Source organism: Halichoeres trimaculatus, unplaced genomic scaffold, assembly GCF_033239565.1.
Source record: "Halichoeres trimaculatus isolate MK-OKI-2021-1 unplaced genomic scaffold, fHalTri1.1 fHalTri1_scaffold_1, whole genome shotgun sequence".
Classification (NCBI taxonomy): domain Eukaryota; kingdom Metazoa; phylum Chordata; class Actinopteri; order Labriformes; family Labridae; genus Halichoeres; species Halichoeres trimaculatus.
In genome coordinates this window covers 28486912-28512966 of record NW_027437179.1, presented here as the reverse complement: position 1 = coordinate 28512966, position 26055 = coordinate 28486912, and the positions used below count along the sequence as shown (strand labels likewise).

At 40.8% G+C, this 26055-nt stretch overlaps 1 protein-coding gene across 4 annotated transcripts in view; it reads left to right on the top strand.

Annotated features, from left to right (window-relative positions):
* kaznb (kazrin, periplakin interacting protein b) overlaps positions 1 to 26055 on the top strand; it is a 153018-nt gene that overhangs the window by 51187 nt on the left and 75776 nt on the right. For 3 of the 4 annotated variants that reach the window (XM_074675161.1, XM_074675183.1, XM_074675191.1), the window contains one exon: positions 23147 to 23354. In XM_074675161.1, coding sequence (XP_074531262.1) covers positions 23147 to 23354 — 208 coding nt within the window. Of the gene's footprint in view, positions 1 to 22728; positions 23355 to 26055 lie in introns of those variants that run through there. The other variant, XM_074675173.1, reaches the window with a different exon arrangement.

Here is a 26055-nt window from a genome sequence, read left to right as displayed (position 1 = left end):
AAGTGTTCAAGTTTTTGTCTTTAACTGATTACAGTCTTTGCTTTGTAAAAATTTAAAACAAAATCAGATGTTCAAATCTGAATTGTGAAAGAATTTAAAAATTTCAACACAATCCATAATATAGAGCAGTTTTCAAAAAAGGCACTGTGTTTTTAAAACTGAATCCATTACAAGTGAATACTTTTAGGTCTACACAAATCATATTTAGCATGTTAGCCTCATAGCCTAGAATAGAAATAAATAACTTTTTTAGCACTGTAAGATTGAACCTTCTGTGAGGAGTTTTTTGATGGTTGTGAAATAGCCCGATAGTAATTCTGATGCCTCTGTGACAGAAAAGACAGAAGAGCTTCAAGATTTAATCTTTCTAGAAATAGAAATAGAAATAGAAAATACTTTATTTATCCCCGAGGGGATATTCAGGAGTCACCGCAGCATTCAAGAAAACAAAAGTAAGAAAGAGTATAGAAAGTGCAAAAAGGTCCACAAGAAATTAGATGACGACATCCTGTCCACCACTCGTCCACCACTCTCCAGCCCAGCCAGTCTCCACCTCCACAGGGTCCAGGACTGAGCCTCCCCAGCAGTCTGTCCAGTCTCTGTCTCCTGGATCCTGTCTGCCCACAGCAGGCGAAGCTCCTCCAATGTGGCGCCGGCGTCCGATGTCAGCTCCGTCAGCCACGTACGTGAACAGCAGGATGCCGCTGGCTTAGCACGGCTAGCTTGTCCATCCCACCGGAGCTAGATCCCACGTTCCCAACAACGATGGATGGAAGGACAGACCCACATTGTCACCTCCTAGCTCATATCCGAGAACCAGCACGTCGTCCTCACCTCCTCCTTCTCAGCTCGAGGAAAATTATCAAGCCTTACACTAGTTAGCATTGACATGCTACAGGCTGCTAACAGCTAATTTCGCATGTAAACAATGCAGCTATGGTTACATGTAGAATCTCCAGACAAACACAGGAGAAAAGTAGTAAAAAATATGGCCAAAGCTACAAAAAGTTTGGTGTCCGTGACCAACAATGAACCATACAAAGTGATGATCCACTCCAAATACAAAGATTACGAAAAAATGACGAAAAAAAATTACAAGAAACGGACAAAGACGAGAGAGCTGCTGCAACAGGCAGCTACTTGGGCAGCGCCTAGAGTGATTTTTGAACGCTTGTTACCTCTGCCAGGTGTGGGTTTTTAAAGAAGGTGGGGAATGGGACATCTAGGAAATGGCCTGTGTTTACATATGCCAGGGAAAAATATCACAATAAGCGATCTATTTTTAGAAGGCAGGAGGATGGGGCCTAGTGGTCTAGGTTGGGTGCCCCATGAGGCCAGCTCTTCTGCGGGTGTCCCAGATCTGAGTCCAGCTTCTGGCACTTTTCCCGCCACTCCCCACTCTTGCCCTGTTTCCTATTCTCCATCTACTGACCTATTGTCTCTGATTAAAGGGCATAAAAAGCCTGAAATTTAAATAATAAAAAAAGGCAGCAGGATGAGATTTTACTTCACCAAAGGGGGCGCCAAAATGCACCATTCAACTTCATTGCAGGAGCTTTAAGTCATTAAAATCAAACAAGTATAATTTTAACTCAACTCTATATAAAAACAATGAATACTTTATGAAGTTTTTATTTCCTGTTTGAAAAATGGTTTACTTAATGAACAAATACATGTCTACACAAACACAATATTCAACATTTGATTCTAGGTAACAGTTTTTATTCCACGCTGAAAGACCCATGACTGGTTAGTCTGATACTAATCACAATAACCATCCTGTGTTGATAATCCCTGCCATAAAATCCTGTAATCTGGTCAACTAATCTGTAGTAATGCAATCAAACATAGATGCCATCTGCTTGTAATCCCAGCCTGTAAATCAGGCTCAGGATGGGAAGGGTGTCAGACTGTGGACCAGAAGACTTCAGTCCTGCTGCTCATGGATTAGCTTTGTTGGCCTCATTAGGCTGCTCTCTTCTTTCTTGATGAAGTGATTAAGTGTAATGCTCCGCTGTGGAGAGCACGCCACCAGGTGGTTGATGCAGAGTTACAGTTTTCTCAGTTCTCCCTCTTGGAGATAAAACGGAGGTAGTTGTGATCAGGTTTGATTTGATTTTATTCCTCAAAGTACTCCCTCTATTTTCTTTTATTCTACGAACAAATAAGTCTACTTGAAGGCTTTTCGGATGTCCTTTAGATCCTTGAATGGTTTCCTGTCTTCCAATTTTGTTGCACTTATCTTCACTCACAGCTTAAAGTATTTTTCTGAAAATTTCTTGTTGAATGAATTTGCTGGAAAAGGATTTCATCCTAAGTCCTTTTGTGGCATTAATGGGATGCCGGTTCGGGAGGAAAAGGCAGCTTTGAAGGTAGAAACGGGGGGAGTTGTTCTATTATGTGTTTAATATTTTTTGCAGTTCTGGGAAACGATAAGACAATTCAACAGCTGTAAATACCAATTCAAATCATGAAAACATTAAAAAGTTTTATCTTTCCTTGAGATTGCTTTGCAACTTTAAGAAATGTCCTTTTCTCAATCATGTGCAGCGTTCTTCATTTCTGTGTCCAAGTTCCTCAGCTCCAGCTTCTTTGACCACAGCATGGCTTTTGTGCAGATTTGAAAATGAATGTTCATTTATACAGACCATGAACGCATGTTGCTGTCATTCACAAATCCAAGCAAAACTGATAATAATGGTCAAGACAAGGAGTTCACAGAATTTTTGCTTCTGGTTGCTGATCTTTTACTTGACCCGAGACAGGAAGGATTAAATAACTGACCATTTGAAAAATAAAAACCACAGCACCACACAGCTAAATAACTTTCAAGCAGCAGGCTGCAGAAGCTAAGAAATCCCCATAAACATCCATTTAAACTGAACATGTTAAAAGGACAACTAAATATGTTTACATACATCCATGTACAGAAATGGTTTGGTCTGTATGGCTTATTTCCTTTTTCATACACATTTTACTGAGAGTCTTTTCACTCTACGGGTGCAGAGGGAATGCTTAATGCATTATAAAGCCCCAATTATAATAATGGAAAGATTTACTGCAAAAATGCAGGAAATGAGATCAGAAATGTCAAACACAAATGCTCATATTAAAAAACAGATTTATTTTTTGTCATACATTGTTATTAGGAATGGAGGCACTTGGTTGTATATTTCTGTGTTTGTCATCTTATGTAATGAATCATGCTCTTAATGTGCTCTCCGTTCTGTTCCATCCTCTTTGGTATTCATGAGCATGATTACGATTGCTTCAAAGAACTCCTACTCTGAATCCTCTTAAGTTCTCCTGCGGTGTTTCATGTACGATTGTGCGAGTGTGGCGGTGGAGCCGGCTCGTTGGTGGTGCAGCACTGCTCTGTTCTGACTGGATGCTCCACTTACTCCAGTCTGCCTGCTAAAGTGAGAAACGTGTTTCCAGGGATCTCAGCTGAAAGCCTATCAGCATGCATAATTATGCATCTTCTAATACTGCTGTTGCCAGATAACTGAAACCTAATTTTTTTTTACAATTCCCTGGAGAGCAATTCTGCTCCGTCATGAATCTTTGTGATTTTTTTGGAGGGGGGAGCAGATGGTATTTTAATGAACTCCACAGAAGATATTTTAATGTGGTACTTGTCCTCTTGCAACCCTGAAATAAAGTGGCAGGCAGGTGCTTTTAAAAAGAGCTATAATAGGTAATTTTTGGAGGCAAGGTGAGGCTTTATTTTTCTGTTACGCTTGGAAAATCACACAGTCACATTTTATTTCAACTCATTTTATCATGGATGGACAGATAAAAATGTTACAGACAACATCAGGATCCCCATCTAATGGGAATGTTTCCTGACTTCTGAGGAAGCAAACACTGGGTGTCATATAAACGGTATCCAGACTTCATTTGTTTCCCTAAATTTTCATGTGATCTTCTGAAAAAGTGTTGACAGTTTGACCACACATCTTTTACTCAGTCATTTGTTTTTTAGCCTGGACATTAACATTTTTATTGCAACAGATTTTTTTAACCATCCCAAATATCTCTCCTGAAAAATGAGACACAGTGAGTTTCAATTTCTTTCATATGAAAACAGAAAACTGTGCCTTTTCACCATGCAAGACAGCGTGCTAAGTTGTGTTTGATTTGCAACAAAATAGTTTTGAAAACGTCGGTGAAATGATGGGATAGCTACTGCTCTGAATGTCTTCCATGCCTTTGACAGTTTTCTGGTTTTCCAGATGGTTGGTTTCTTTTACTTTTGAACCAGTCTGTGAAAAAACATTTAACTCCTGGAGATGTCAGTGCATGAGAGAAACCAATGATCATTTCTAAAACTTAGCATTTGACTTTGTACATATATAGGATAAAAAACTACACCTGACGATTTTCATTCATTTAGTGGGACTTTATTTAGAGTAGAGAAATAATTTAGTGCCTTCCGATAGCTTTCAAAGACACCAATAGATAAAGTCAACATCCCACAAGATGCCACATCTATTTTCACACAGTGGGGGAAAACACAGCACTGACCACAATGCCAAAGAGCTGCAATAAATAAACTTAGACCTGTGAAAGTTTTATTTACCCAACTGAAGCGCAGAGCTGAGAAGAAGAACACTGTGGCTGAACGCCATCTGACGAGAGTGCAAGCCTGTGTTGCAAAACCCAAACATGTGCTGTTATGCTGTTCTGCTTCCCAGTGCACTGAATCTTGGATTCAGTAATTAGGATGCAGATGAAATAAACACAAAGTTTAATGATGATTCTCTGTGTGTGAACCCCTGCACGATGTAGCACATCGTCAATGATGATACAATTATGGAGGTATTTAAATGTAATTCATCATATTTATAGCCAGCCTGGAGAGTAAAACACAGTGACAAAAATTATTTAGGGTTATCGAGTGGGATCAAATGTGCAGTCCCCTGTAGTACAAGCATTAGAGTTTAAAATCTGTGCCTTTGCGTATTGAAGGCTGTGGGAAAGATCTTTTTATTCACTTGAACACCCTGCCCCCTGATATCTTGTAAGCCCTGCTCCCAACTACGTCACAATGCTGACTGTACCTGTCAATGCTAACAAAGGGAAATGACCAAAAATGTAGCAATTATAAAAACAAGGAGGATCATCAATCAGAGGAAGCTATATAGAGTTATAACAGTGAATTTATGCAATATTTTGTTCAAGAAAAAGGAATCTGTGCTGTGATTCCTTAATATGTGTGAAGCCTAGAGCAGTGTTTTTTAAAGTGGGGGCCATGGCCCCCCAGGTGGCCTCAGAAAATTGGAGGGAAGGGAAAAGTAGGACTTAATAACTATTATCATTTTACAAATTCTATTATTTTATTTTATTTGTATAACCATTTTTCCTGAACGTACAAAACTTAAAGTAACATAATCATCAGATTCTCAAGTTTCTGATTGTACCTAACCGCACCTTGTGTGACAGCTGCAACTTCGGCATGGTGATGTCATGATCTATGTCAACCTGTCGGTTTGCACCTGTTATTAAGCTATCTAAAAACCTTAACAGAACTTTGAGGCCTAACTACTGGCTACATGCAAGAAAGTAGTATCCTAGCGTGGCCAACAGAGCTCTGAAATGCCTTGTCTCTTTTGCAACAACGTACTTGTGCGAGTCTGGCTTTTGTTTGTTGATAATTTCCGATTCTTAAAATTGACATTTCTTTACATATTTTGAAACATTGTCCATTGGTTTTATAAGGGGGTCCCTGGCCAGAAGCAAATACTGTTTGGGGGGACTTGGCATTGTAATGTTTGGGAACCTCTGGCTTAGAGATATTAAAGCTCCTGTCTGCAGTTCTTTAATGGTTATAAAAATGTAAAAAACTATTAATGAGTTATAAGTCTAAATCTTAAGAAGGCAACATGACAATATTTGTAAAAAAACAGTTATTACACATTGCTAAATCCACAGGGGTCGCCACAGGAGCTTTAAGTGTTTTCTGATGTTCGTGAAAGGATGGATGTTGTTGTTGAAGTAATGGCATCAGGAAATTGAAATATGATGTTCGGTGTTCTTGTTTTCTGCCAATCCACTTACTGATTAACTTGTCAAAATATCATACGTAGCCTTAAAATGTGTGAGCTACACAAACTGTTTCAACATGTTTTAAGCAAAGATGTTCAGTCTTCTCCAGTTCAGACCCAAATAACTCAATTGTGAAGGGATGCTGTGATATTGTGTGCAGACATTTCTGATCCTCAGAGACAGAGGATGAATGTAAGAGAGTTTAAAGATGATCCCTTTACTTTTCTTCCAGTGCAACATTGAGATTGATATTTCATCCCAAGGATCAAGGATCAGGATTATTATCCTGTGGGGCAATTTGTTCTACAGCCAGCAGTGCTACACAACCATCACACAGGCCATAAAGGCATAACAATATGCTCGACTGGTGTAAAAGGCTGTAACAGTAAGATAAGTATCACAAATAAATAACATATTGAGCTGTTTGGGAAGCAAGTGGCAGTGGGGACAGAGTTTTTCAGCCTATTTGCTCTGCATGTGGGAAGTATCTGTGACCAAACAAAAGAAATTTGTGCTTTTTAAACAGCCTGTGCTTGGGGTCATTTATGATTGACTGAGCTCTCTAAAGGAACAGTGGATATCTCTCAAATCATTCCAAGTACTGAGTGTGATTTTGCAACACATTATGACAGCAAACAACCTGTGACTGTTTTTAGAAGGAAGCGATCCAGAAACAAACGGGGACCTTTGTCTACAAGGTGTACATGTTCTTAGACAAAATTCTGTTCCATCACAAGTTTTCCTGCAGCAATAGTACATGATGATTGTATGTGATATGAGAACTAATCAGATTGGTTCAGAACATGTAGGAGTCAGGGTCTATGGGTGGTATGATGTGTCAAACGTGGCAGAAAATATAGATTTTTACAGGAGTAAAGAACAACAGAGGAGTCTTTCGATGTTAAATATGATTAACTTTGATGCATGCTTCATAATTAGAAGTAAAGTTCATTTATTTTAAAATAGAATAGAATAGAAAATAGAATAGAATAGAACTTTATTTTCATTGTAACAAGTACAACAAAATTGAAGTCACAGCAGCAATCAAGAAAACAAAAGTAAGAAATTGCAAAAAGGTCCATAAGAAAATAGATGATGACACCTTGTTCATCATTCTCCAATCCAGCCAGCCTCCATCTCAACAGGGTCCAGGACTGAGCTTCTTCAGTCATGCTCCATCTCTGTCTCCTGGATCCTGTCTGCTCACAGCAAGTGAAGCTCTTCCAACATGGTGTTGGTGTCTGATGTTAGCTCCGTTAGCAATGTCTGTAAATAGCATGATGCTACTCTGCCCTCTGGTATTCCCTCTGTTGCTGGATTAGCTAGGCTAGCTAGTCCATCTTATTGGAGATAGATCTTACGTTCCCAATAACGATGGATGGAAGGACAGGTCCATGTCGTCACTTCTTAGCACACACCTGAGAACCACCATGTCGTCCTCACCTCCTTCTCCTCACCTTGTGGGAAATCATCAGGCCTTGCAACAGTTAGCATTGACATGCTACAGGCTGCTAACAGCTGAGTTCACATGTAATTAATGTGGCCATGGTTACATGTAGGTTCTCCAGACAAACACAGGATAAAAAGTAGTAGAAATATCACTGAAGCCACAAAAAGTTTTGTGTCCATGACCCAACAAATGAACCATACAAAGTAATGATCCACTCCAAATACAAAGATTACGAAAAAGAGGCAGCTATAGCCAACAGGGCGGCGCCTAGCAACTAGCAAGGATAGACTAATTTATGTTCCTTATGCATTTGCAGACAGAGGATGTAAAAAAATGCATTAAAGTATCAAAGCTCTTCAGTGTACTCTCCAGCCTCTCTGCCTCATCAGGGGTTTATGTTTGGACTTGTGTTGTCTCATCAGGGAGTAGCAGGGTGACCATGAAGCCTTCAAAAGCCTTGCATAATGAGAGGTGTTTTTTAAACCTCGAAGAATTGCAGCCTGATGTGATTGTTATCCTGGGTAAACAAACTGCCTTTGATTGTAGCTTTAAGCTACGGTGATCAACAAATACCTATTTTCTCCTCAATCTTCCTGCTTTATTTTGTCTTTGCTCCATACAAGGGTGTGTTTTTCTCCATTTTCCTCTTCTTTCTTTGACAGAATAACACACAATAACAGCAGGATGTGTTCACCAGAATGTAAGTGCACATAAAAAGCACTCTAATAATGTTGTGTTGAATGCACAAAAGAAATTACAACAAGAAACGCTGTAGGCGCCAGTGACAGTAAACACACGGGGACAAGTCTGCAAGCAAACTGCTCAGGCTCATACTCTGGAGCATATTTCATCTGTTCAGCGTGTTTGTAAAACGATATCATGCTAATTAGTTTACCCACATGCAGAATGTTTAGAAAGAGGAGGGAGCATTACATTGTTTTGCTTTGCATGGATCTTAGTATTAATGCCCTGTTATAATCCCTTACAAGAGCTCAACTCCCTGAGCCAGACAAGTTTTTGGATTTAGACAAACTCATTTAGCATGCAGATTAATGCAGCTCCCAGCTCCTGCAGGAGCCAGCTTATTAAACACTTTTAAATCACATACATTTACAATTAGAACAAGCTGGAGCCATTAAATAAAAAGCACAATACAAAAGTATCTCATCAGCACAGTTTGTCTCTCTAAACACATTTGCATAAGTGCTTTGCCCTTTGCACTAAAGTATATGTAAAGTAGTCGTACCCTGTAACTGTAGGCACAGTATGAAGCAGGTTTCTAGTCTGGGAAGTGATCCTCCTTTTGCTTCAATTATATTCACAGATGAGTCAGCCATATTGCTCTAATTAAAGTAATCAAAGTCTACTCCAACCTACTGTCACGTTGGCACTTCTTCAGCACTGTTGTGGCTCAACTTTAATTGCTTTTGCATTTTAATGCTAGCTATCTGTGTGTGGGTGCAGATGTGTGTGTGTATGTATATATATATATATATATATATATATATATATATATATATATATATATATATATATATATATGTGTGTGTAGTGCGTATACTGTAAGTGCATGGAGGCTCTCCATGCAAAGCAATACGCTAAGCCCTAAAACTGAGAGTGTGTGCACGCCAGTCTGCTCATCACTGGTTCTTTTACTGACTTTCTGCTGCACGCTTGAATGTCTTTCAATTTAGTCCTTGTGATAACTCGGCTCTCTCTCGCAGAGATAAATGTTGAAAATATAATAAACGACTTCGCAACTTCACATGTTTTTGGCTCCAACCTTGTCTCCCTCACACTGTCTCCGTGCCCTTCTATTTCTCTGCCTTATTTATCTTTCTCCCCGCTTCCCTTGTTGCCCATTTTTCACAGTGTTTCTACAAGTTTCATATCTTGTAGTAGTAGCTCGAGCAAACAAAGTCATTCCCAGCACTGAGCAACTTGTGGGTTTTAGGAACTATTTTAAATTCTCAAGGTGTGACATGGCTGTTATTGTGTCTCTAACAAAGGAGGAAGAATTCCACTTTGTTGTGTAATCGTTTTTGAGATATTTTGACTCCCCTTTGTGAAAAAAAAATGTTCCACTTAACTTCCCCTGCCTGCGTTTTTGAAAAGTCGCGGACTGGGGATGTCACTTGGATGTGAATAAATGTGAAAACTCATGCCTTGTTCTGGCATGCATACAAAGCAGCAGCATGTAGACAGTGATAAAGTGGTGATGGAGTGATTATTGTCTCCACTATTCATTGGAACTGTCCCCCAGAGTACGAAGACATGATGGTGAGATGAGTCTCTCAATCAATAGACCCTGCAGTTGTGGTCTTATGACACACACATACGACAAGGGGGCAAGCTTCTTATCAAAACACTGTACTGAAACAGCTCTACCGTCAGATATGGATTAATCTGTCCCCAGAATTGCACTGCTTTCTCTTTCTTACTCTGTCTCTGAGTTATTTGGCTGCAGTGCTGCAGTTTACCTGGGAGTGGTCCTCTTTGGTGCAGAAAATTCATGTTTGGCCTCAGCTGGAATGTGGGACGTTTTTGCTGAGGACTGCAGAGTACAACCTGTAAGGCATCTGTTACTGCAGGCCGTACACGGCTTCTCCTCGCTCAGTATTTCCAACATTAATGCTTCTTTAAGGCTCTTTAGCATCAAATTCAGATGAATAAACTAGTCATTTGTTGCTCATGCAGCTGGACTGGGCAGAGTTAGTGTTTGTTTCTCACATGCAGGTGGTTGTATCTTTTTTCATGGAGAACATCTAATGATAACAAAGTTTATATTTCAAACTTCCTTTAGCCCCTTTCAGGGATAAAATGCCAATAATATACAGAAAGGTCTTGACATTGTCCCACACAGCAGGAGATTCTGTGGGTCTGATTCACTGGCCTGGAAAAGTCAAGTAATCGGGTTGACTATGCAGAAGGACCCAGAATTACTTAAGTTAAGTCTAGTCTTAACTTTCAACTTGACAAAGTCATTCCACTGCTCTGTCAAAAAAACATGAGCAAACAAACATAACAGGGAAGACTTTGAGAGAGGAACACTGCTCTGTGTGTGTGTGTGTGTGTGTGTGTGTGTGTGTGTGTGTGTGTGTGTGTGTGTGTGTGTGTGTGTGTGTGTGTGTGTGTGTGTGTGTGTGTGTGTGTGTGTGTGTACTGTATGGCTGCCTCTCACGTGCATGCTGTCTATAACGTGCTCACACACCGGGACACCAATACTACAACAGATCAACTCATAAGTTAAAAGGGATGATGAGGCTACCCTAACTGAGACACTTTTAAAGACCTGTATGAAAAAAAGCTCATTCAGCAGTGGAGCATGAATGACATCATCACTTCCCCCACCTGTGAGTGTTAATTTGCAGACGTTCCAGGCTACTACCTGCTTTGTTCACACTTATCAGCTCAGGACTGACTGGCCTCAGAATTTTGAGTTTCATTGTATAAGACTGCAAGAAGTCTGTTTAAAGTCAAGGTCAACACATTTGGACATTTTGAGGATTGCAGTGCATGTGTGAAAAGCGCTTTTGTTCCACTGAGTTTTTCCTCAAACAACTGTTAAAAATGACATCTTTTATTATAAGGAAAGGGATATGGGCCACTTTTTTTTTATTAATTATTTTTTCATTAGTTTATACTGTGGCAAGGCAAGTAAAACAAATTAAAATAACACTGACACTTTAAAGAAAGACTTTTAAGATCAAAATCCCCAAAATTTAAGTCAGGATTTTAAGACAAAGGCAAAATCAAAATTTTATTTTAGCTCAAAATTCTAAAAAAAAAAAAAATTCTGCCTTTTTTCTCAATTCTGAGAATATTTTGTCCACTTGGAGCTGTGTTTCACACACTTCTTCACAATGTTTCCATTACGACTAGAATTGCACACAACTTGAGTAAAGTAAAACGTGGTATCTGTCTAGACGCTGTACTCATGATGATGCTGATTCATGGACATTAGTGTTTTTATTCACTGGTCAAACTGTTGGCTGTGATCACGCCAACTCAAAACAGGCACAAACAAAACGCAACACACACATAGACCTCTGCTCCTCCCTCCTACTGCACTCTGACTCTGACCCACTCACAGCTGTCCTAAAGCCTTCACTTACTGACGGCCAAAAACACAGACATCTGCACTGAACACAGACAACTTACAACAGAGCTGTTGAAATATGAACGCCAGAGTCCGTATGTGTGGTAGTGGACACGTACGAGGCAGTGAGGGAAGTGCGTAGTTATGACAACATGACATGTTTTTGTGAAAAAGGTGTTGCACTTTTGCGAGAAACTTCAATATCAAAACTTCTGAGAATCACCTCACGAGCGTAAAACCTTTTTATCAAAATTTAAGAGGTTTTTTTAAAATGTGGTGTTTCCATTTTTATTGCAATGTTTACCTTTTGCGCAGTTCAGTTGTAATGGAAATTCAGCTATAGACCTATCTCTGCACTCCAGTTAAATTAAGTAACTTTGCAAACCAGTGTTAAACTCACAGAAACACATTCATCTGTATGTCTGCTTATTAGATATTGTATGACCTATCAGTAAAATGGTTTAAACATGAAGGTAACCTGAACTCTGCTTTTAGTGTTTTTAGATTAGGTTTGTTTCACGGTTGAACTTTTTGTGTGTTTCACTGAAGTTGGTGTTTTTTTTACCTGCTCTGCCTGCAGCTGTGAGAAATGTTAAACCACCTTAAGGGACAATAAGGGTCACAAGTTTCCGGCACTGTTACTTTGGGGTCAGGGGCTGAAAAGTGTTAAAAACTCTATATTAGGTTTAAAGTCTGTTGCATCTTGTTTAGGTACACAGCCTTGGTGTTTGAAAGCTTTGAATGAGAACTGGCTGGGACTCCACAGTTTTGGCTTCTTCAATAATTACTTTGATATTTTGGTAAAAGCACCTAACGACTAATTAACTGGAAAATTGATTCTTAACTAAGACAACTGACAGCTATCAATTTGTTCATCTACTGCTGTTTAACTAATCCGTAAGTAATTTCCCTTTTAACCATGAAATCAAAGATCTCCCACACTCCCTGCCATTCACAGAAAGCGCCAGACAGCGCTCACCCCTACCATCATCACTCTGTGTGAGGCTTACCCAGCTGTTGGGAGGTGTATGTTAACCTGCCGTCAGCCAAGCCGCCATGATTAGCCAATAAATAACGAAACATATATCATAAATCAGCAGGAGGAAACTCCATCAGGCTGATTTCTGCCACAGTGGCTCTCTGTAAATCACTCTTCTGTCTGGGGAGAGGAAAGATCAGGTGATAGATGGAGGAAGTGTGAGCAATGGTTGAGGTTCTCCTTTTGTTGTAGAAAATGTTTACCTTGAAAGACATCCTCTTGTACCTACAAACAGCTCCTTTGTTCTGTTCAACAGCCGGTCAATACTTATCACCTGTAGATTTTTTCTTTCTCCTATCAGGACTGTGATTTAGCTGCCACCTGCTACTCGAACGACTCCTTGTTACTCAGATTCATTCAGACGACACTCTAATTATGTTGACAGTGATAATCTTTCTTATCTCTCCTGTGAGCTATAGACACCTCTCTCCTTCTCATCACTGTGGATTAGAGCGTTCTGCAGAAGAGAGCAAAGCTCGATGACAGGGGTGAGGATCTCAAAAAGGCAGCAGCAACGTGGCTGAGAGCGAGACGTGATGTGATAAACATGCTTGTTATGTATCTACATCAGCTTTTTTTTAAATCTCATCTATATTTGCAGAGAGGATGACACTGCTCTACATGTCTGTGTGTTTACGTCAGCACACAGACAGATAAAAGATGGTGCCCTGCATAAGAATAAACCTTTGTAGTACTTTTTCACATGTTGTCAAACTTAAATCCACCACTTCCTGTTTGTGCAGCTGCTTTTCGTGGAAGTCTGCAATTAAAAAACTTTTGTCTAAGCTCTGTAAACTGAAAAAGGTGGCAAATCAATGTCTATCCCACTGCTACCAGATGTGTTTAAAATGAATTTAATGTATGCTCTGTTGTCATGCCAATCAAGAGGCTCTTTAATATTGTCACTTCAGAGCAGCAGGTGAAAGTTTACTTGTCTTTTTTTTATTCATTTGTTTAGTTTATTTTTCAGTTTATTTTTAATTTTTTTTTGCTGTAATTGAGAAGGTACAGGCCTGTGGATAGAGAAGGAAACATGGTGAGATGGGGGAGTGACATGAAGCAAACAAGTCACATATTGGACTTAAACCTGGACCAACCAGCTGAGTGTTATCCTAATTTGGCAAACGACTTAACCATAGACTGTAAAAACAAAATGGACATCATCTTGCTCGGCTCGAAGTGAGGTTGCCAAAAAAACTGCTCCCCCTGGTGGCTGGCAGTAGTTTGGGTCAAAGAATCCAGCTCCCCAGCCATTCCAGATGGGCTGTGGTCACACTTAAGAAAATTAATACACTTCGTGGAAATGTTTCTTTCATCCTATTCTTGTGGTGATTTGAAGATGTTATGCCTTGTTTTTCAAGTCCTCTTTTTTCTGAAACGTTTTGTTTTCATTAGATATAAGAGGTTAAAAATTAGGCTTTACGTCACGTTTAAGGATGATTGACAGCTGTCGTTGTGCACTTTTTGTAAAATATGTTGGGAGGGAGAGCCAAGACGAGATTAGACTCTAGAAAGATTTTTTATTTTTTTTTGTGGCACCTGGCTCCACCCATATTCTCCAAGAGCCCCTCATAGCCTCTACTGTGTAGACTGGCTGCACAACAGCTGCTAGTGGCGGTGCCTGTGACAGTGGGTATTTTGGCTTCAAAACTGTACAATGGTAAATGGCGGAGCTAAGCTGTTCACTCTATATACAGTTGGACTTAACAGTTGGGCCATACTGGGGCCTCAACTTTGGTTGTATTTGACTGAAAATCACTAAACACTTTATGATTTTGTGGATGGAGTGGATATTTTATTGAATTCAAAACATGAAAAACTTTTGTGCTTTTAAGTTAAGTTCAGCTAAGATCAAGTGAAAAGATGCCTCAAGGTAAATTTCTTTAATTCAACAGAAAAAGCAAAGATATAACTGTTTGATTTTCAGGTTGCAACTTATAAAATGTATGAAAAGACTAAAGAGGGTAGGAATACATTAAAAAATCCCTGCTCAACTTGGGTAGATTAAGCAGACACAATAAGCCTGGGCCATGCAATGAATTCTGGGAACCACTGGGACACTAAACAGTGACAGAAAACCGCCAGCAGGGAGCAGAAGAGACGTTGAGGGGAAATGAGGCAAGAAGCAGAGATGTCTCTGTGGAGGGAAGGTGCGCAGAACAATGGAGGAATGTCATATTTTGCAGTTTGATTCTCCATCTTCAGACGTATACCTCCAGTCCCTCAGGTCCCGAAATTCATCTCAGCCCAACTCCCCTCTCCCCTCCCCCTTATCCTCCCCCTTCAATTCCCCAGAGTCCTGCAGACAAGCCTTTATCTTCATACTCATCAAGGCCTCTAGCACTGTGTCTCATCCGCAGCCCTGTCCACCATTATCTTCAAGAGGAGAGGCTGTCAAACTGTTTATTATGACCAGACTATCAGAGATGGCAGAGGGACGAGGCTGTGAGGCGTTGGAGTGGAACTTCAGGAGGACTGCTGGTGACAGACGTGCAGAGTTTGACAACAGATAATAGGTGCTTCTCTTCAGGTCTTATCTCAGAAGCTATAGGCCAGCTGAAGGCAGAGGAGTTTATTCTCAGAGTTCATGCTGCAGAGTCAGAGTAGAGCTGCTGGTTTCTACTGTTCAGTAACCTGTTGATAGCACAGGGCTCAAAGTGTGAAAGGATATAGTGAGGGTATATCAAACTTTCCTGAAGCTGAAAAGAATTTTTTGAATTCTGAAAACTGTCCCCCATGTATTTTATCAAAAGGGAGACTTTCTACATGTTGTGTGTTGTGCTCCCTATCTGTTGGAAATTACTGATATGAAAAATATGTTGTTTTTGTTTATAATAACTATTATAATCAGCATTTCTACATCAAATTTCCAACATGACATTGAAAAGCAGATTGGACTGCAGACAGGTGCGTTTAAGAGCTCAAAAAATGACAGAAAGCAATTCATATAATTTCAGATTCCTTGCTTTCATTATGTGCCGAGCTTTTTACTTTAATAAAACTGTACAGACAGATGAATCACAGAAAATGTCTGCATCAAAAAATCAAGCTGGATGCAGTTGCAGTTCTGTTTGCAACTTCCTATGCCTGTAAACTAGGTTTAAGGTAAATCATTCAGTGGCAGATTTTCTACATAAATGGAAAATAAGTTTCCAAGGAATGAACTCGAAAGCTGTTGGAACAAGAGAGAGATGGAGAATGAGAGAGGCGGAGAACAAAGATGAAGAAAAGGAGCTGAGTTTCCGCTCCCTGCTATTCCCTGTTCACTCCATCAATGACCCTCTGTGCCTGTGTGTCACCACTCAGGGCAACCAGCTTTCTCCTCACGTCACTGTCACCCACAGAAATACCCCATTTTTTTTTCTCTCCAGCTGTGACATTTGCATTTGATAAATCTGAGTTCTGTGTGAACATTCAGAGCAAGTAAAGTGAAAGAAACTGCTGTTCTATTTCTAGTTATCCAGTCTTATATTATCTGTCACTTATTAAACAGAAATTAACCTTACCATCACATGTACGGATGAAGTAATGCTGCTTTATTGCATTGTGAAAGTGATTTTAAGATCTGACAGACAAAGGGCAGTTTTCCTGAAGCCTTTGTTTGTGATGATTTCTGGTGAAAGAAAACAAGTGGTGCTGCAGTGCCAGTGAAAAACACTTGATCCAATTTATAACCTTGATAAGGACTCTCTCACTCACACTTGTCCTGTCATCCTTTTGAACACAACACCTTTCTTCTGTTGTACTCACACAAACACATGCTGCGCTGACGGTTAACAGACAAAAGCAAAACCAGACTGTGGTGCCAATTAACCTGCAAGCAAGTAAAGATTCAAAACTCTTGTGCTCTTTGATGATGGAAGACAGTCTGCTGCGTGAGGCTTATTTTAGAAAATAAAATGTTCTGAAACTTTCTGTTTGCTTCTGTCCTCAGTAGACTAAAAATTTTGAAGTATTGGTTTTTAGAAATTTGGGGCTTTCTCTGAGACTTAAATGACAGAGCAGTACTATTATACACATAATTGTGAATATGCTTTCTAAACTGGCTGTATTGGAGACATCAACAAATTTAATGGCAACTTCATAATAAAACATTCTTAGAAATCAAATGTTAATGAGATCTGTCATAAATTTCAGCATCTAATAAGTCATAACAAAACAAAATTTAAAAAATGAAAATATAATAATAATGATAATTAGGAAAACTGAAATACTTGATGTTAAATTGCCTTGTAATGTATTATTTAGAAAGCTTTTAGGTTGACTTTTGTAAACCCTCTACACTTCTCAAACCAGCATTGTGTTAAGGATACTGTTTTTTTTCTTCATTATCTCAAATGACTTCTTTAAAGACTTGTTATGTTGTACCTTAAAGGACATTTTCTCCTCTCACTTGTCGCTCATGTTTTGCGAGTTACTATCAGGATATTCTCCACTTAAACAGTGAAACCATGCTTCTGGATTAAATCATTTTTATGTTATGCTAGGCGCTGCCCTGTTGTGGTTGCCTGTTACAGCGGCTCTCTTTTCCTTGTCCGTTTCTTGTAATTTTTTCATCTCTTTTTCATCATTTTTGCATTTGGAGTGGATCATTACTTTGTTTGGTTCATTTTTTGGTTGTGGACACTAAACTGGTTTTGTCTTCAGTGATATTTTTTACCATTTTTGCTCCTGTGTTTGTCTAGAGATCCTACATGTAACTATGACTGCATTGTTTACATGTGAAATCATCTGTTAGCAGTCTGTAGCATGTCAGTGCTAACTGGTGCAAGGCCTGGTGGTTTCCCACAAGGTGAGGAGAAGGGGGTGAGGATGACGTGCTGGTACTCAGGTGTGAGCTAAGAGGTGACAACATCGACCTTTTCATCAAATGTTATTGGGAACGTAAGATCTATCTCCAATAAAATGGACGAGCTAGCCATGCTAACCAAGCAACAGAGGGAATACCAGGAGGCAGAGTAGCCTAATGATATTCCCAGACATGGCTAATGGAGCTAACACCAGACACCAACGCCACATTAGAAGTTTTTTTTTTCTCTCTCTGTGGTGCTCACTAGTGGTCAGATTGATACAGGTTTTAGTGACTGATATGGGCTGAATTGACAGGTGGTATTGCTTTATAGTATCTTGCAATTTTCTTTAATCCTAATGAACCCTAAAAAATCACCTGAAACCCATTCTTACTGCATTTACTTAAGAGTTTTAAAAATTTATCTTTACATCATTACCAGCTCCATTTATTTACCTATTTGTTTTTATGAAAAAACCTTATTCCAGCGCCTGAATCCCTTGATTTTAGCTGTTGTCTCTTTCAGGCTCCCCACTCCACAAACACCCCTTCTCTCTGATCTCTCTGGATCTCTGGAGGCCTGTAGGGGGCAGCGCTATGAGCAGACCTTGGTGTTTGAGGCCCACCTCTTTCAAAATGTCATGAACCAGGAAGGAGGTTTTTAATCTTTCAATGACCTTATCATTTTAGCAAGTCTCATGGTTTTAGAACAGACCATTTTGAGCAGGTCACAGACAGGTTCAGGGATTTCAGTAACATGTGTAGAGGTTTGAAAATCTGTATGTTTAGTATAAACATCCAGCATAATTAATTCATATCCATGTTTAAATTTTGAGAAAGCACAATACCCCTTCTTAAAACAAAAGCCATCCAGTAAGTTGGAATGTCAGTCTGAATTTCTTACTTACTATTTAGTTTATAAATGTCTGTGTGTGGCATCAGTAGTGTGTCCTGTGTCATTTGTTGTCCTGTGACTATTTTCAGTTCCTCTGTCAGTTCGCTCTATCAGATAAGAGTCACTCTCCTCACTGATTGTCCTCCTCTGGATTTGAAAGCTGTAACTCTGCACACTGTGCAAACAGGCAGTTAGGAGGTGAAGGATCCTCGACCAACACATTGCTGAGGTCTGAGAGTCAAGTGTCCTCACGCTCTGATGGATCGGTCTGCTCTCACATCATCACCCAGATGGAGTTTATTCCGTGAAACATGGCTGCTGACTTATTCACAGCTCGCTTGTAACAAACACATCATTAAAATGAAATAGCACACCTCCAAACACACCCTTTCAAAATATTTTTCTTCCACTTTTCTGCTATATACTTTACTTCTTTTTTATTTAAATAAAAAACACTGCATACTCTCACTCAGACAGGCGCTAAAGCCTTCTTTTTCACCTGGTATTTGATGGACATTAGTAAGTTGAGCGGAGTGGAGTGGATTTTTTCCCCCAGGCTGCTGATAAGACCTGTATAAATAGTTGAGCAGGGCATTATATCACTTTGCTATTGGGTAAAAATGGAAAGCATTCCAGTGTGTGGAGGATTAGTCGATATTCAATTAACCCAGGCAGACAGTCATGGTGACTGTTTATCAATACTTCTTTTTAACTGCACGCGCTCGGCACACTTAATTAAACTTCCCATTAATAGTATAAAACAAGCGGGCAAACCAACAACACAAACATGGAACCAAGTCTGGACCAAATGCACTGAAGTGCTGATGGCAGAAGTGGTTACTTAAAGGAGCCAACCAAGTCTCTGCACTGGTCTTAAGTCTCTGCCCTGGTCATGCAATCTGATCCTGGAGACAGAAGAGGACTTTGTCTGTATTGGACACACCACAATTATGCATCTTCAAAGTATTTGTCTGCGTGTTGATGTGTATCTGGGACACTTCCTGACCCTTCACCCCTAAATCATTCATTTCCTCGCATTCCACGGTTGATCGTATGAAAGCCCTGCTTTACATCGCTCAAAGCAGACTGTGGTGGATGTTTCTTATGAATGAAGATGTCATGTTGTTTAAGATCTTCATCTAGGAGGAATGACAGGACCCTCCAGTTTAAAGCAAAAGTGGAAATGACCTTCATATTATCCTCTGAGCTTAAGTCTTTAAGTGCCAAGTTCTCCTGAGCTAATCAAGCACAAATCAGGGTCAGTGCACTAATCCAGGACAGTGATGTGTCTGTCTAGACAATAATAATGATTTGCTAACATGTGATGGGATCAAGCATGCAGCAACTGTGTACATCCTCTCAATAAACTTCCTGTTTGCACATAATTGGTTGTGATTTGAATAGTAGAGATGTTGATGAATGTTATGAACCGATCACATGATGGAGAGAATTGGGAGAAAGAGAAAACGAGAGACTAAAAAAACAGCAGGGAAAAAAAATTCCATCATGAAATAAGAGAGAACTCCTGTTATGAAACTGTTTATGTCCTGGAGGTAAAGGATAAGATAAAATCTTTCATTTATAGCTGTAACTAATGACTTTTACCCACTTTTAACCACAGTGAAGCTGCAGGGGTACCAGAGTCAGTCAGCTGATATATCACAACAGTAAAGCCTGAAAGAGCTGGACAAAAAGAGGATGGGTTGCTATGAAGATTTGTCCAGAAATTCATGGTCCCCAGAGGATGGCTCCCACTGATGATCATACTGCATTAATGTTTCTTAGCATTACAACATTTTATAGTGTTTGTATAGTGTGGTTGACTTTGGCTGTAAGTGAAACTTTGCACTTTTATATTGATTATAATGAACCGATGAAGCAATATATTATTCACTTCTACTAACTTTGGGGACCCCCTCGATTTGTATGAAGTGTGTAATATGGACAGTGCCCCGCCACCTCTTTATAGTGTGAGATTTGAACATAGACTTTATAAAACATGGACGTAGTCTCGCAGACGTCACCCGTCTGTTTCTGAAATGGAAAATGAAGCACATCGGCTATAGCGGCCATACTGGTAGTGGCAAGGGCTTTGCGTACAGCCCATACAGCCATAGGGCGCCTGTCAGTCACATGACTTTCAGCTGTGCCTCTTATTGGGGGAGCTCGCGATCTTAATATCGTCTGAACGGCCGAGTTAGAAAAAAATTCACCCTCCTTACAGTGGGTGCCGATAGTAAAATTAGTGACTCAGACAGGAGACGTTTTTTGAACCAGGCTGTAAATAGGTTGATTTCTGCTTTGAAAATGGCTTTTTTTGGCTTGGTGTGTATGTGACTTCCGCTACTTCCGGAGCCAGCCTCAAGCGAACACTCGAGAAACAGCAGGTTTTAGCACTTCCGCATTGTCTCATATTCTTAGACCTGAGTTTGCTGCTTGGGTTTGAAGCCAGAGTACCAGCTAACTCTGCACTCACTTCCTCTAAATCCGTATCTGGTCTGTTATAATTTGGATCTGTTCTAACTTGTTTGTCAACACCCACTGGCTACTTTGCCAGACTTCCGCACAGATTCAGAGCGCAGGACTGCTGGAGTCACGTAACTGAAGATTACCCACTCTCCCCACCCCAATACCGAGCCTCTGTTCATTCATGTTGCCAATAGTGTTGATTTTGTGCAAATTGATGCATCACTAGCAAAAATAGAAGTCTTGCATTGCATTCACTAGAATTAAAATCTCTCAGACACAGTGTCGTGACGGAGCGGAGATGTACCAGATAAAGATCTGGTGAATTTTGGTTGTTAATCAAATGGACTCAGTCATAAAACAGTGAAACTGTTCAAAATTTGTTTTTATTATTTTGAAGGCATTGAGCTGGAATTATGGAATAACATTAAAAAGTAGTACCTTCTTATCTGATTTGATGATTTATCAGGACATTTAACAAGGTGCTCGATCAGATTGAAGTTAATTTATAGAAACCAAACTTTGTCATAACTCAAGACATTGTCTGCAATGTTTTTTACTCGGGTGACCTGGCTGAGAAGTTAGCATCCAAATTGATGAGAAACACATGGTCCAGATCAGATCACATTCCAATAACTGACAAAGTGCAAACCAGTTCACAGATAAAGTGTGATTTTGTTTGAACAGACAGATCTGGTTTTGCCCCGTCTGTCGTTTTAGATAGAGCCAAAAGGTTTCAAGTGCAATGACTTCTGATGGTTTATCTCATTTTTGACAACAATGGATATAAGTGACAGCTACATCTAAACCAGTCTTTGCTGCCAGAGGAACTCATTTGGTGTCACTGCAAACAAAATAAAATGTTTATGGTCAAAAGGGGACAGGAGTGGATTAATTGAGGAGTGTGTGTAATGTTCTATAAGAAGAAACCACCAGACCGACCAAAAAGTTGTCCATCTGAGTCTGTTGCCAACCTCACATGCTTCAGTCCTCCTCTTTGTTTGTCTCTCTGCCATTGTGTGAATACCAATGAGCGTTGAGCCGTTATCACCGAAGCGTTGGATGACAGCGTCTGACTGATGTATCACTCGTCTTTCTCGGTTTGTTGCCAGAGACAGGATGTGTTTTCTTACTGGGGAAATGAAATGTCAAATGCAGATTCCAAGTTGTGATGGTGCAGCAATATCCGGTATCATTTAAAGTTAAGATGAACAGACCGCTGTCCCTTCTCTAACCCTTTGTGTGTGCGAAGATATCTCTACAGCCGTGCAGATAACGAATGATGGCGGCAGTGTCTGTTTATTTGTTGGGATAAGCTGAAAAATAATCCCTTCAACTGTTTTCGATCAAAGACGTATGTTTTTGACACAGCTCAATTGTAATTCCTGGGGCCTCTTCCTTTTTTGTTTGGCCCATTAGAGGGCCGTGCTCTGTCCTCGGCTAAGTTTGCTCTCAGAGTTGAAATGTTTTCCCCTTGGGCGCTTTGAGCCGGCCCCTTCCCCTTCCACCAATGTGGGGGTGAGCTTTCCCAGGACAAAGAGATGAATATATAATGGAATGAAAAAAGAGAGGGGGGTGGTAGAGACAAAAAGACAGCGGGTGTGTGAGTGAGAGGAGAGGGAGGAAGGGAATGTGGGGGTGGGAGGGAGCTTGACAAGTGCTTGTCAAAGGGTTCGATACTGCTGCCAAAGTGCCTGAGTGCAAAGAGGAAGAAGCAAAGAGAAACAATCTGTGCTTTTCCCCACACCACAGACCTGATTGCCAACTCATTACAGGCTCCATAGGGTGTGGGATACACAGCAAACTCTTGTACTTTCAGAGTTAGTGGAGAGCAGTTCAGTCCAACTGCGTCCCCCCTCTCTCTCCCCTGGTCCTCCTGCACATGGTACGATCCATTTAAAAGGCTGCATGTCATCTCAGTGTGTGCTGGGTCCTCTCTGAGAGCAGCTGCTCACAGCACATTCTCCTCGGCGGGAGCACTCACTTTCCCCTCTGCCTGCTGGGCTGCATCTCTTCTCCTCTTCTGTCTTTATTTCCTCTGCTCACTTTGCTCTCCTCTCTTCCTCCCTCTCTTTCTCTTTTCCTCACACACACATGCTCCCTTTGGTTGTAGTCACACAGACGTAGTTCTCGTGTAGTAACAGGTAGACATCATCTCAGTGAAGAACAGAAGGAGGACCGGCGTTTTGCTTTCCTTTTATATGAGCAAAGTTAACTGTGAGAGAAGCGCAGGTGGAGGAGGAGGAGGAGGAGAAGAAGAAAGGAATAAAAAGCAGGACGAGAAGAAGGAAAAGTGTGAGCTTCACCCCTTCTAATGCTCCTCTTGACATCATGCTGCTCTGTGTGGATTTGCTCCTCAGGGGAAAATCCTTAAAATGATGGAGGACAACAAACAGCTGGCACAGAGGATTGATGGGGCCATCCAGTCTGCCAGCCAGGAAGTGACCAACCTCCGCTCTGAGCTCTCCGCCACCAGCCGCAGACTGGCAGAGCTGGGTGCCAGCAGCCCCCCTGGCTTGGAAAACCACCACCAGCACAACCACCACGATGACAGCCTCCACTACCGGGGTGAGTGTCACAGCGTGTTTGTGAATGTGTGTGAAAATATGTGCACGCTCACACCTAATCCCCTGCCTCTGTGTGTTAGTGAGAGTGAGAACATGAACATGTGTGAGTGTTTTGAAATCAACAGTGGGAAATATTCAGGGAATGTGCAGCCGGGTGACTTATTTTTCCCCAAACTCCACACCAGAATGAAGCAGCTGAATGAAAAAAGAGGGAGAACAAGAGGCAATCTGGGTGTTTTTATTTGACAGAAGCGAAGGAGGAAGGGAGGAGTTGGGGGTTAGAGAGCGTGGGCCAGAGCCGGTCCAGGGTTTTGGTTTCCCAGGCAGCAGCTGGGTTCCTCTGGGGCTGCTCTCCCTCCTGCTCTGGCTCCCTCTCCACTCTCTTCCCAAGTCTGGCAGAGAGACCTAAACTCCTGAGCTGTGGGCCCAGAAACTGGATGCCAATGTCTCTGATGGGGGCTGGCGACAGCATGGCACCATCGCTTAGCTGGGGAAGAGGAGTGATGAAGGAGGAATGCTTTTTGAACTGAAGTTTTAGAGGCCAAAGTTGTTAAAGTTTTGGCATTCTGTCATCGAATTACATCCTTTAGTATCACCTTTTATAGCGGTTGTAACTTTACGTCTGTAAATGACAAATAAATTCTTCATCTAGCTTATTTTTTTACGATCATCACTTCTTAATGTCAACTTTAGCTTGTTTAAAACAATTGCCTGAGTCAAATAAAACCTCCTGACGACAGATTCCTGTTGTTTCTTTTATAGAGCAAACATCTTGGATTCATTAATGACGACTGCTAATTTGGAATGATGGAGCAAAATGGACGGGAAAGTCCCTTTTGTAATTTTGTTTGCATGTTGTTCTGATGTGTGAACAGCTAAGATGCGTGTTACAGGACAGAATAACAGAAACAGACTGACTGATTCATCTTCTCATCGCCTCCCTGCGCAGGGATTTTCTCCTGGTTAAACGGGGAAGTCACGCTAAAAGAGACCTCATGTTTCAGATATTTGGCCTTGTTTTGCATTATACTTAAGTATGTCGAGAAGCCTTGAGGTAATTGAGATCATACCTCGACAGAGCGCCTTGCGCCGGTTCCTTGTGTTACACATATGTTGTTCAGCAGCAGGTGATTCCTCATATCCTCTGCTCACCCTGAAGGCCGAGGGCCGATCTGTGTCGTCTGGCATGAGAAGGATAGTTCTTTTACCTGCAATTTAACACGTGGATCATGGGTACCTCACATATTCTGCAGAGCCAGATATCGACATCTCAGGCACTTGTGCATTGCAATAAAAACATCAAATTTGAGATGCCGTGAAGTTGCAACATGCAGCTGTAAATACGTCATTCAGTTATTTTGGAGCTTACCTCTGTGTCTCTTTGGACTCTTTTAATTCATGACTTGCCAGTCCTTAACATCTTGGATGTAAAATGCATGATTATTGTGGAGCATTTAGTCATTGTTGTTTGACACAAAAAGTGAGTTGTTGTGGAGGATTTTCAGATTTAACCAGAAACACTTTTAGTCTACTTTGATGCTTAACAGATTAACTTTGTAATCCACAAAATACTCTGTAAATATGCACAATGCATCTAAGAACTTGTCTGTTTGCTGCTAAATAAAGTATTTGACACCACTTAGCTGGAGTTGGATAGCTCTTCTTGTTGGGTAGTTGAAAATCAGCACTGATATAGGAAGAAGACTGAAATAAGATCAAGTTGGTTGTTCAGTTTTTGATTTTCCTGATGTGACTGAGCCTATCCAAGTAGTAAGTCCACTCAGCAGAGCTATTATCGTGAATATGTGCCGTCATGTACTTGATTGGCTCATTTATAAGCATTCATATAGAGGGGTAATGTAGGTTGGAAAAACTCAGCTTGATAGCGTTATCCGTGTCGTCCATCCTGCTTTTTCTCTGCCTCTGTTTCGCTCCATCACTGTGAGCCGGCGGACTGACATTCCCACATTCCTGAATGTCAGACCAGTGATGTCATACTTCCTGTTCCCAGAGGCCAGGCCAGCAGTCAGGTGTCCAATCAAACTAAACTCAGGCCCTCAGCTCTCCCTCAGCTTCGTCTTTTCCTCCAAACTGAAACACTCAGACAGCAAAGCCCTCACGTCGCCTGCTTAAAGAGGGATGATCCTGAGAACTGCTTAGCTTTGGGATGTTTTTTTTTTTAGATTTGAAGTTGAAGATGATTCCTCTGAGGGATCTCCCAGGTTAGGCAGTTTGGTGTAGGATGAGCCAGCGTCAGCGTCCACTGGCTTAGGGAGATTAAATGCTCTTCAGGTGTGTTTCCCTCTCAAGGCTTGGCTGTTTGTTAGTCCATTTGTTGGCTCTGCCCTGTGCAGGATCAAAGCAGCCACACAGCGAGGTGTTTTAAAATGCATGAAGTGGCTTCCTGTAAATATATTTAAGTATGTGCCAAAATGTCAGAATTTCTGCCTTTTCCCTGCGGAGCTTCAATAGCATCTCTGACAGATGTCCAATAAAGCTGTAAACACAGCACCTCGGCCTGCTGTCCTGATGGCCTTGAAGCCTGTCCTTCATACTGAACTTATCACGGCACAGGAGATTAAATCAACCCAAACTTTTAGTGATACTTTGATATATTCTTCATATTACTTTTATGCACTTTGTGAGATCTTTTTAGCATATGGTCGCATTTACTTGTCTCAGTTTTAGATCACATCAGAGTC